This window comes from Orycteropus afer, unplaced genomic scaffold, assembly GCF_000298275.1.
Source record: "Orycteropus afer afer isolate SDZICR_OR568_19922 unplaced genomic scaffold, OryAfe1.0 scaffold00326, whole genome shotgun sequence".
In the NCBI taxonomy this organism is placed as follows: Eukaryota; Metazoa; Chordata; class Mammalia; order Tubulidentata; family Orycteropodidae; genus Orycteropus; species Orycteropus afer.
The window spans coordinates 996789-1010369 of NW_006921913.1; the positions used below are offsets into that span (position 1 = coordinate 996789).

The 13581-nt window shown below is 35.7% G+C and overlaps 1 protein-coding gene across 1 annotated transcript in view; it reads left to right on the top strand.

The window, feature by feature from the left end:
• Positions 1–1148: 1148 nt before the first annotated feature.
• The window catches only part of RGS13 (regulator of G protein signaling 13), a 36632-nt gene continuing 24199 nt past the window's right edge, over positions 1149–13581 (top strand). Inside the window, exon 1 of the mRNA XM_007952159.2 lies at positions 1149–1234. Within this exon, the coding sequence (XP_007950350.2) occupies positions 1149–1234 (86 nt within the window). The remainder of the gene's footprint in view (positions 1235–13581) is intronic.

The window sequence follows — 13581 nt, forward strand, 5'->3', positions numbered from 1 at the left end:
CAATAGAGACTGATAGAATAACTCACTGTTCATGCACAATAATTCTTTGCATATACGTGTGTATATATTTTAATAAACTATTTCTAGTCTTATGATAAAGTGTAAATTTAATTATTCTTAACAAATTTTTAGATGTTTTTTTCTAAGTCCTGAATTTAAAACCTCTGTGACAAATATGAAGGAGCTCTGGTAGCATAGTGCCTAAGGCACTTGACTGCTAACCAGAAGGCTGGCGGTTCAAACCCACCAGCCACTCCTTGGAAGGAAGATGGGCAATCTACCTCTGTAGTGATACTGCCTCAGAAACCCAAGGAGGGGCCGCTATGAGTCAGGTCTGACTCGACCGCACATAAAAACAACTACAACATGACAAATATGAAGGAGCTCTGGTGGCACAGTGGTTAAAGGACTGCCAACCAAAAGGTCAGTGGTTTGAACCCACCAGCTGCTCCATGGGAAAAAGATGAGGCAGTCTGCTTCCATAAAGATTTACAGCCTTGGAAACCCTATAGGAGCAGTTCTACTCTATCCTATATGAGTCAGAATCAATTCGATGGCAGTGAGTTTGGTGTTTTTTTGTTTTTGGCTTACTGTTATGTAAAAGTGCCTGGGCTGATTTTAAAGTCACATTTTATAATGTTTATAATGTTCAGTGTAGGTAAACCACATAGGCAACACCCCTGTCAGAATTCACTTTTAATGAGGGTCATTTTTTATTTGGTTATTTGCATATTACAAAAACTGCAAAGAGGCAAGATGTGTTCAATATACTGAGAGATCTAAATATAAGAGCTGTCCAAAAAGGAAAACCTTCGGAGTTAGCAAATTCACTGCCAGTTGACCTGAAATGGAATGAATTTTTTTCAGACATCTGTGTTATTTTAAACTCCATGATTTAATGACTACATGGGTCAGATAAGTTCTAAGGTCACTTATAATTCTAAATGCCTATATTTCTATAAAATATTTGAGAGATAAGTCATTTTATCCTCCTCTTTCTACCCCACCCCCACCAGTGGGGATTTTTTCCTATTAACTTTAAGAGCCTATCCTTATTTTTTATATAATTATTTTTTGTAATTTTGTGTATTCTTTGAAAATTGACTCTAGCATTCAATTATTTTAAATGACTAAATTATACTAATTATATGCTCTATTTCTTCAGAAAAATGAGCAGGTGGACTTGTTGGTTTTGTAAGAAGTGCAGAGATGAATCTAAGAGGCCTCCTTCAAAGTAAGTACCTCTACTTTCTATAGCTATTATAAAGCACATTTACTACATGATAAATAGATGTATTTTTATTCAACTGCTACCTTAATGTATTTTGTTCAGAAAGGAAAATTTACATTTACAGAAGAATAAGCGCACCAGAAGAGCAATCAAGTGTTACGAAAAGATGAAAAGATCATAGGATTACATTTTAAAATTCAGTTCACTTGAACTCTCACTATTCAGGCTTAGTTTTTCATACATTACCTCATCATTTTTTGTTATGCATGGCTTACACTCCAAAAATCAGCAAGTTAAATGTTTTTAGAGAGTTTAACTCACTGCTGTGGAGTTGGTCCAACTCATAGCAACTCCTCCTTGGATTTCTGAGACAGTATCTCTAGGGAAGTAGCTTGCATAGTCTTCCATCAGAGGAGTGGATGGTGGGTTTGAACCACCAGCCTTTTGGTTAGCAGTCAAATGTTTTAGGCCCTACACCACCAGAGCTACTTTTAGAGAGTTTAGTATGAATAAAATTATTAGACTTAAATTTTTTTCATATTGTTTATGTTAATGATTCTTTGGTCCAAAATATGTTCATGGTTCAAAACTTTTCTGTATAGAGTGCTACAAACTTTTACCCTAGAAGGAACAGGTGAGACTAGAGGGGTAATCAAATGCTTACTTCCAAGACTTTTCAATATCTTGACATACCTAAAAATATAGCCATTTCAAATCACTGACTTTGTGGTTAGCAGCTGATGCTTAACCAGTGCATCACCAGAGCATCTTTGGACGGAAACAATGACTACTCAAATGCCTGCTGAAGGGTAACAAACATTTAATTGTGTTTGTTCACCTCAGAGAATTCTTAGAGTGAGTCTCTTTTGGTTACTTACCTGATCTAAAGAAGCCATGGTGGTGTAGTGGTTAAGTGTTTGGCTGCTAATTGAAAGAAAAGTGGTTGAAACTGACCAGCCAGCTATGAAGGAAACATGTAGCAGTCTCCTTCCATAAAGATTTAAAAGCCTACGGGGCATTTCTACTTTGCCCTATACAACAGTCTCTATGAAATGGAATCAACTTGATGACAATGGGTGAAGACTTCAGTTTCTGGCCAGATCTACTTCTTACAGTCAGAGTTGTTCTCACGCATGTTCCTTCCCTGGAATACAGAAATGTCCAAAACTGCTTACAAGCCACTGTGTGGCAGAAGAGAAGGTTGCAATGAAGGGGTCAGGAGAAAGTAAGACTAAAAGTTCAGCATTTTAAACAATTAGTTGAGGCTACTAAGCATCAGTTATGACCAAGGAGAAACACATAACAGATTGATTCAGGGACAGTTTCTTTCCCTTCTCCTGATCACTTCCAACAGTTTATCCATTTATTATATTTCTTGTTACCTGCCACAAAGACTTACCTCAGGGAAGGGGAAAAACAAGCAAAGGTTTCAAATTCACAGCATGTTACTAGCTAACAGTCAATTGATAGGTGCTTTACACTCACTCCCAGCTCTGGTGATACAGTGGTTAAAGGACTTGACTGCTAACCAAAAGGTAGGAGAAAGGGGACTGCAATCTGCTTCTGTAAAGATTTATAGCCTTGGAAACCCTATGGGGGAGTTCTACTTTGTCCCCCAGGGTCTCTATCAGTAATCTTTACCTAATTTATGTGCATGATAACTTTGTGAGATAGATATTATCATCCCCCTTTTATAGATAATAAAACTGGGGTAAGAAGGTTTTAACTAACACCCAAAGTTAGTAAATACAACACTGTGATTAGACCCTCCCCCCAAAAAAACTCATTGCCATCCAATTGTTTCCAACTCACAGAGACGCTCCTTAGGTTTCTGAGGTGGTTTCTCTACAGAAGTAGTTGCCCAGTCTTCTTTCTGAGAAGTGGCTGGTGGATATGAACCACCAGCCTTCTGGTGAGCAGTCAAATGCCATAGGTACTGCACCACCAGAGCTCCCTGATTAGAAACCAGGAGTGTCGATCTTCAAATGCTCTTCATTCCTCTTCCCACATTGTTATGACATCTGAAAATGCTCCCACCATGTATTGCTCAGAAGAAAGGAAGGAACACAAAACTGGAAAATTTTTATGAGGGAAAAGGGGTGGATGGAAGTGCCAAGGTGTTTAGAATAATTATTACAAGGATATTTGCAAAGAAATTGATGGGATACTCAAAAGAATATTAGAAGGTAAATGGGATTAAAACAACAACAAATTGCAATTCACAACTTTACCCCAAACTGTGCTAATTCCAGTCACGATTGACCTCCATAAATCTGATAAATCTTAGAAGCAAAGGAATTTTCTTACCAATAATTACCAACATCTAATTTTAAGATGGAGTCCTTGGGTGGTATTAATGGTTCACAAACTCAGCTGCTAAATGAAACACTGGAGGTCCAAGTCCACACCCATAGGTACCTTGAGAGAAAGGCATGGCAACCTACTTCCAACAAAATCAAACATTGAAAATCTTATGGAGCACAGTTCTATTCTGACACTCATGGGATCATCATGAGTCAGAATCGGCTAGGCAGCAACTGGTTTTGTAATTTGAAGATAACTCAAGAAAATGATGACATCTTCATTCATGCTATAGCCTTCACTCTTTCCTATATAATGGGAATGGATACAATAATGGACATAGCATATATAGTGGGAACAGCATACAATATAGCTTGCTCAGAACTTTCCATTTCATCAGATTGAAAGGTTATTTAGGGTACTGTTTTAAAAGTTCTAATAAGAGAAGAGAACAGTGAGTCAGACACTATTTCATGGAAATGTTTTTTGAAAGCAGTCTAAACAGCAGTGCACTGTTAAGCCTCAGTACTGATACAAACAATCCATCTAAAACTGGCAGGATCCAACTGAATTTTTAGAAAACAAAAGATATTTGACCTTTTCAGGACTCTCAATATTTTTCCATGTTCTAGACTAGTTTTTAACCTCTTTAACTCATCTTCTTTCATTGTGTTAAGTATCTGCTAATGCTGATGGCTGTTCCTTAAACTTTAATTATTAGGCTAACAAATGAACAGGGATTACTTTTACCCATAACTATTTTTGACTATATACAGTTTTTGAAAACAGGAAAATTAATAATGCATCATAAACTGAAGTACAATTAATACATTGACTATTTTGTTTTAAAAGAGAAAAAAATAAAACTATTTATATGTTAGACTATATCATCACTTGCTAATTTACAGATAAATGAAGCCCACTAAAATGAACTAAAAAGAAGCTTAAAAGCCTGTGTCTTTCACAGATATTTTCTAAATGGTAAACAATTTTGTTTATACTGTTCAAGTCAAATGCATTTTATTCACAGTAATAAAAACTAAAACCAACAGTAAATAAATAGAGCAGGACTTCCAAAAGATGACAGTCTAGGTAGATAAACTACCCAGACCCTCTTCAACAAAGACATGAGAAACCAAGTGAAACAGATACAGATGATAATCCTAGAACCCTGAGCTTCAAAGGAAAGGGTAGAGAAGTGGATCTAATACTGACTAGAAGAGAAACTGAATGAAAACCATGATTAAGGAGACAAACAAAATGTGAACTGTGAACTGGTCTGACACATCATAGCCATTTTGAATTTTTGCAAGCAGAGTTCCAATTGAGGCAGCACCTTTATAATTGGCTCTGCTCACCCAGGACTGCACAGGCACCAATATCTGTAGATAGTGAACAGAAAGGTACAATACTCTGCTTATTCCCTACACCTCATGGTACTGCCATCTCTAATCTTTCTTTTCTTTTCTTTCCCTTCTTATGTTTTTGCTTTTTTTTCTTTTTCTGGTTCCCTCTTTTCTTTTTCTCCTTTGTTTGTTTTTCTTTTTATTATTTTTTTATTTACTAGCTAGTCCTAAAGCTCTTGACTGCTAGCCAGAAGGCTGGTGGTCAAACCCACCAGCCACTGCTTGGAAGGAAGGTTGGGCAATCTACTTCCATAGTGATACTGCCTCAGAAAACCAAGGAGGGGTTGCTATGAGTCGGGCCCGACTCAACGGCACATAACAACAACAACAACAACGTTGTCTTTTTCCAGGAGCTCTGGTGGCACAATGCCTAAAGTATTTTCCATTTTCTCTTTTCGTTTTCTTCTCCCTAGTTTTTTTTTTGTTTTTTTTTTCCTGTTTTTCCCCCTCTCTCTTTACTTTTCACCTTTTCTGTATGTGTGTGTGTGTGTGTGTGTGCACATGTGTTTCTTTTGGTTGTTTAGTTTTTCTCTCTTTCCTTTTCTTTTTTTGGTCCCACATTATGGAATATATCAACTGTGCCCACATTGCCTAATCACATCAGCACCTCATGCAACCCTATCCATTGAGAAAGAGCCACTTTCTCCCTCTCCACCATGACAGATGTTGGCCAACATCAGCCCAAACTTCTCTAAGCTTCTCTACACAGACAGCAAACTATGCACACAATCCCATCCTCTGTCACACCCACCCCCACCAGGAGACACAAGATGAGTGCCTAAGTACTGTCAAACTAGCAAGCAGAATAGCAAACCCATCCCACTCACTTGAATATATCCAAACCAAATAAAGGGAAGAAAACAAAAAACAACCCTGGGTGAAACACATTAATGTACAATTGCTAAGTTAATACAAATACAACAATAACACAAAGTCTCAGAGACAATAGACAACCCCAGTTCACATGAAAAAGCAAGACAGAGTGGCACAAACAAGGGATCAAAATGAAGAGCCTGAAAACCTTCCTGAGAAAGAAATGGCATTGGGACTACCTGACAAGGAATTCAAAAGAATTATATTTAGGTACCATCAATGGATTGAGAGAAAAATCAAGGAAAACACAGACAAAACTCTAGAAGAATATAGACAAACAATAAAGAACAAACAGACAAAATGAAGGAAAATTAAAAAGATACAAAAACAACAAATAGAAATCCAGAAGATTAATACAAAGATTTCAGAAATAGATAACACATTAAAAGATTATCAAGACTGAAAATTACCAAGATTGAAAACAAATCTCTCAGTATTATTTTGTTATAGGAACAATAAGAACAAAAATGAAAAATAATAAAGAAAGCTTAAGATTTATGTGACACACCATCAAGGGGAATAATTTATGTGTGATTGGAATTACAAAACAGGAAGGAACCAAAACAAAGCACAGAGAAAATTGTTGAAGATTTGTTGGAAGAAAACGTCCCTAATATCATGAATTATTAGAAGATATGCATGCAAAAAGCTCAATAAATCCCAAAAATGATAGATCTCAAAAGGAAATCATTAAGACATATTGTAATCAAACATCCCAAAGACAAAGACAAAGAAAGTATACTGGAAGCAGCTCAGAAAATTTGAAAGTTACCTACAAAGGAGAATCAATAAGACCAAACTCTGATTTCTTGGCAGATACCATGCAAGCGAGAAGGCAATTGCATGACATATACAAAACCCTGAAAGAAGAAGAAAGACAAAAAATAAAAAGCCAACTAAAAATTATATATCTAGCAAAATTGTCCTTCAAATATGATGGCAAGAGTAGTACATTTCCAGATAAACAGAAATTATGGCAATTTTTAAAAAACAGACTAACATTACAAGAGATGCTAAAGGGAGTCTTTCAGGCAGAGAACCAACAATGACAAAAAACAACCTGAGATTAGCACATTTGATAACATTACTCAGAAAGCAATCCAGATATAGAAGTATCCAAAGTAAAATGAACTTACGAGACTGAAAACAGGAAGACAGAAACATCAATTTGTAAATGTGAACAACTGCAAAGCAAAAATAGGGGATAAATAGCATAGTTACAGAACTTCCAACTGGAGGGGAAATTGAGACAATTTCTAGATAGAATAGACTGTTTTGAAAACTAGTGTCTAAGGCACTTGACTGCTAACCAGAAGGCTGGAGGTTCAAACCCACCAGCCACTCTTTGGAAGGAAGGTTAGGCAATCTACTTCGGTAGTGATACTGCCTCGAAAATGCAAGGAGGGGTCGCTATGAGTTGGGTTTGACTCAACGGCACACAACAACAACAACAGAAGATAATAAATTACAGTGGAAACACAAAGAAAATTTATAAACTGTCATATCAAAATACAAAAGAAAGTCATAAAGATTAGGCAATCACTAAAACAGCAATGAAGGAATTTCAAGAAAATCCATAAACAAAATTAACTCAGCACAGAAAATTATAGGGAACAGAGAAATCAGGAGCATCACAAAAAAAAAAAAAAAAAAAAATTAATAAATTTTTATAATTACATTTTCTTTAAATGGATTAAATGCACCAGTCAAGAGACAGAGAGTAGCAGAATGAATAAGAAAACATAACCAATTGATATGCTGTCTAAGAAACATACTTTAGACACAAAGTCAAAAATAGACCAAAGTTAAAAGGTTGAGGGAAAATATATCAAACAAATGACAATCAAAAAAAGAGCAAGAGTGCCAATATTAATTTCTAATAAAACACATTTTAAGGCAAAAGCAGCATAGGATATAATGAAAGATATATAATGATTAAAGAATCAATACAACAAGATGAGATAACCATAATAAATATCTATGCACCTAAAGAAAGGATCCAAAAATACATAAATCAAACTTTACCAGAATTGAAAAGAAAAACAGACAATTCTAAAATAATAGTGGGAGATTTTAATACATCATTTTGAAGGAATGATAGAACAACTAGAAAGGAACTCAACAAAGACACAGAAGATCTAAATAACACAATCAAGCAACTTGACCTCATAGACATATACAGAACACCCCACCCCAAAACAGCAATATATATGTTCTTTCCTAGCACACATTAAACATTGTCCAGAACAGGCCATATGGTAAGCCACAAAGTAAGTCTCAATAAATTTAACAATATCAAAACACAGCAAAGTGTCTTCTCAGAACACAATACTGCAAAATTAGAAATCAATGATAGGAAGATTAAGGGAAAAATAAATAAATAAAATTCACAGAAACTGAATAACACCACTAGGTAGAGATGAAATTAAAAAAAAAAAAAAATCCTTGAATCCAACATGAATGAAAATACAACATACCACACTCTGGATCACAGCAAAAGCAATGCACAGAGGGCAACTTATAGCAATAAATGCACACATCAAAAAAGAAAAAACCAAAATCAACACTTTAATCAACATCCCCCAAAATTAGAAAAAGAGCAGCAGAATAATCCTACAGACATGAGAAGAAAAGAAAAAAAAATAAAAATGAGAGCAGGAATAAATGAAAGAGAAAATAGAATAATAATAATAGAAATTGATTCTTTGAAAGGATAAATAAAATCTGCAAACCACTGGCAAATCTAACAAAGAAAAAGGAGAAGATGGAAATAACACAAATAACAAATGGAATGTGTTATGTCACAACATAAACAACTGAAATAAAAAAGATAATAACATAACACTATAAAGAGCTGTACTCCAACAAATTTAAAACCTAGAAAAATGAATAAATTTCTAGAAACATACCTACCCAAACTAACACAGAATGAGGAAGAAAATTTGAACAGACCCATTACAAAAGAAAAAAATGTACAGGTCATAAAAAAAAAAAAAACTCCAACAAAAAATGTCCTGGCCCAGACAGCTTCACTGGAGAATTCTACCAAACATTCAGACACCAATGCTACTCAAACTATTCCAGAGTATAGAAAAAGAGGAAATACTCCCAAATTCATTTTATGAAGTGAGCATAACCCTGATACCAAAGCCAGGAAAAGATACTAATAAAACAGAAAATTATAGACAAATATCTCTCATGAACATATACACAAAAATTCTCAATAAAATCTAACAATAGACCCCCAAAAAAAATATATATAGTGATTCATACTAGCCATGCAAGAATAGGTCAACTTCAGAAAAACAATCAATACAATCCACCACATACATAAAACAAAGGAAAAGAACCACAAGATCGTATTAATTGACATAGAAAGACAAAATCCACACCCATTCCTGAAAAAAAGTGTTAAAAAAAATAGGAATAGAAGGAAATTCTTCAACATAACGGAGGGCATATATACAAAATCAACAGCTATCATTAGTCTCAACAGTTGTTGTTGTAGTTATTTGCTGTTGAGTCGGACCTGACTCATAGCGACCCCTCCTTGGGTTTCCGAGGCAGTATCACTATGGAAGTAGATTGCCCAAACTTCCTTCTGAAGAGTGGCTGGTGGGTTTGAACTGCCAGCCTTCTGGTTAGAAGTCAAGTGCCTTAGACACTATGCTACCAGAGCTCCCAGTCTCAACAGAGAGACAGTGAAAGTACCCTTGAAAACAGGTACCAGAGAAGGATGCCTTTTATCACTATTCCTATTCAATACTGTATTGGAAATCTAACCAGAGCAATAAAGCAAAAAAGGTAAATAAAATGCATCCAAATTGGCAAAGAAGAAATTAAAATTTCTCTATTTGCAGATTGTATGATCTCATACATATAAAATCCTAAAGACACAGCAACAAAATTATTGGAACTATTTGAAAGATTCAGCAAAGTGACAATGTGCAAAATCAACATAAACCAATCGGTCAGATTTTTTCACACTAATGAAGAGAACTCTGAAAATGAAATCAGGAAAACAGTACCATTTAAAATAGTCACCCAAAAGATGTAGTACTTAGGAATAAATCTAACCAGAGATACAAAAGACTTATACAAAGAAAGCTACAAAACACTACTATGAGAAACCAAGAGACTTACATAAATGGAAGAATATACTATGCTCATGGATAGGAAGAATTAACATTGTGAAAACGTCAATGCAGCTCAAAGCAATCTATAGATGTAATGCAATCCCAATCTAGATTCCATAATCATTCTTTACAGAGATGGAAAAATTAATCACCAACTTTGTATGGAAAAGAAAGCAAACTTGGATAAGCAAAACCCTACTAAAAAGAAAATCAAAGTAAGAGGACTCACATTTCCCATTCTCAAAACCTGCTACATAGCCACAGCAGCCAAAACAGAAATGGTACTGGTGCAACGACAAACACATAGACCAGTGGAACAGAATTGAGAACCCAGAAGTAAATCTCTTCAGCTATGGATGGCTGATCTTTGACAAAGTGCCTAAATTCTTTAAATGGGGACGAGATAGTCTCTTTAACACATGTGTTGACAAAACTTGATAGCAATTTGCAGAAAAATGAAACAAGACCCAAATCTTGTTCTATGTACTAAAACAAACTCAAGATTGATCACAAACCTAAAATCTTATGTAAAACCTAAAAACTATAAAGACTGTCAAAGAAAAAATAGGGGAAAACTTCAAACCAAAACCTAAAACTGTAAAGACCATCAAAGAAAAACTAGAGGGGAACTTAAGGGCCCCTAATACATGGCATAAATACACTATCAAACATAACTAAAAATACACAAACAGCAGAAAACAAACCAGATGACTGAGACTTCCTAAAAATTAGGCATTTACCCTGACCAAAGTTTTCACCGAAAGAGTAAAGAGAGAACCCAGAGACTGAGTGGAAAAAAAAAAAAAAATGGCAATGACATATTGGACAAGGGAATAATCTCTAAAATTTATAAAAAATGTCAATGCATAAACAAGAAAGAGACAAACAATCTAATTAAAAAGTGGGTAGAGGACAAGAACAGACACTTTGCCAAAGACATTCAGGCAGTGAATACACACATGAAGACATCCCACCCACTGCTGTCGAGTCATATCCAACTCATGGTGACCCTTCCTTGGGTTTCCGAGGCAATATAACTACAGAAGTAGATTGCCCAACCTTCCTTCTGGGAAGTGGCTGGTGGGTTTGCACCACTAACCTTCTGGTTAGCAGTCAAATGCCTTAGGCACTATGCCACCAGAGCTTCTCACAATCATTAGCCATTCCAAATCAAATGAAACCCACTGCCATTGAGTAGATTCTATCTCATAGTGACTTTATAGGACAGAGTAGAAATGTCCCATATGTTTTCCAAGACTGTAAATCTTCACAGAAGTAGACCGCCTCATCTTTCTCCCACAGAGCAGCTCATGTGTTCCAACCATCAAACTTTTGCTTATCAGCAGAATGCTTTAAATACAGCACCATCAGAGCTGTAGGTATTGTTGTTGTTTTTGTTAGGTACTGTTGAGTAGACTCTGATTCTTGGTGACACTATGTGCAACACAACAAAACACTGCCCATACCTGTGTCATCCTCACAATCCTTGCTATGCTTGAGCCCATCATTGCAGCCACTATGTCAATCCATGTCATTGAAGGACTTCCTCTTTTTCACCAACCCTCTGCTTTACCGAGCATGATAACCTTCTCCAAGGAATGGTCCCTTCTGACAACAGGACCAAAGCAGATGAGATGAAGTCTGGCCATTCCTGCCTCCAAGGAGCTTTCTGGTTGCACTTCTTCCAGGACAGATTTTTTTTCATTCTTCTGGCAGTCCATGGTATTTTCAATATCCTTCACCAACACTGCAATTCCAGGGCAGCAACTCTTCTTCAGTCTTCCTTATTGTCCAGCTCTCACATGCATATGAGGTGACCCAAAATACCATGGCTTGGGTTAGGAAGAGCTTAGTCTTCAAAGTGACATCTTTGCTTCTTAACACTTTAAAAATGACTTTTGCAGCACGTATGCCCAGTGCAATATAACATCGTTTTCTTGACTGCTGCTTCTATGGGTGTTGATTGTGGACCCAAGTAAAATGAAATCCCTAACAACTTCAATCTTTTCTCCATTTATAGTAATGATGCTTATTCGTCAGTTGTGAAGATGTTTGTTTTCTTTATGTTGAGGTTTAACTCATACTGATCTTTATCAGTAAGTGCTTCAAGTCTTCTTCATTTTCAGCAAGGAAGGTTGTGTCATCTGCATATTACAGGTTGTTAATGAATCTTCTTTCAAGCCTGATGCTGAATACTTCTTCATATAGTCCAGTTTCTCGGATTATTTGCTCAAAATACAGACTGAATAAGTACGGGGAAAGGACACAACCCTAATTCACACCATTCCTGATTTTAAACCATGTGTGTCCCCTTGATATAAATCACAACAAAAATGAGATATCAACTCATAACCCTAGTATTAATAGCAAAGTTCAAAAAAACAGAAAGCAACAAATGCTTATGAGGATATGGAGAGCCTGGAACTCTTAAACAATCAATGCCATGAAACAAAATGTGCATGAATTGTTGATTGGAAAACTTATTTGTTATTGCTGAATAGAAAACTTATTTGCTCTGTAAACTTTCAGCCAATTCACAATGTTGTTGCTGTTGTTATGTGCCCTCGAGTAGAACCCAACTCATAGCAACCCCTCCATGGGTTTTCAAGACAGTATCACTATGGAAGTAGATTGCCCAACCTACCTTCTGAAGAGTGGCTGGTGGGTTTGAACCCCCAGCCTTCTGATTAGCAGTCAAGTGCCTTAGGCACTATGCTACCAGAGCCAATTCACAGTAAAAGTTAAAAAATATGTATAAATAAATAGAGCAAATAACAAACTGAGAAAATATCTATACATATTAAATGTAGAATTACTGCTTCTATTTTATAAAAGTAGATTTTGTGAATCAGCTATAAGGAAGTTCCCAATACATAAAGGGGCAAACACATTACTGCAGCACACAATAGTATAATTTCACAATAGTAAAATTTCTCCCTTAGAGAAATTTGTGTCAAGAATCTTAAAAATGTGTATTTTTTGACCCATTTTCATTCTACTTCTGCTAATTTCCTAAGGAATTATCCCAACTATGTAGACATAGCAAACCTTAATAACAGCTCCACTACATTTAGTTTTAACAGTGAAAAATGAAAAGTAACCAATATGTTCATTCAGAATAATTGTCAATTATGATATAGTCCTTTGTAAAATACTCTATGTTGTTGTTATTGTTGTTGCTATGTGCCATCGAGTCAAACCTGATTCATATCGACCCCTTCCTTGGGTTTCCGAGGAGATATCACTATGGAAATAGATTGCTCAACTTTCCTTCCGAGGAGTGGCTGCTGGGTTGAACCACCAGCCTTCTGGTTAGCAGCAGTCAAGTTCCTTAGGCACTATAGTCACTATAAATCATAATGATTAAAAATTATTTTAATTTAAAACTGTACATTATAATACTATAAATGATTACTAAGATAATTGTCACAATATATAAAATGCTTATAGAAAGGGAATGTATGTATGTATCTAATGAGATAGAATGATTATGTCTTACTTAAAAATACACCAACAAAGGCCCCAAATCCATTAAATAGGGAAGAGAATGTTTGTTTAATAAATGGTGCTGGCAAAACTGGAGATCCATTTGCAGAAAAATGAAACAAGATCTGTACCTCACACCACACACAAA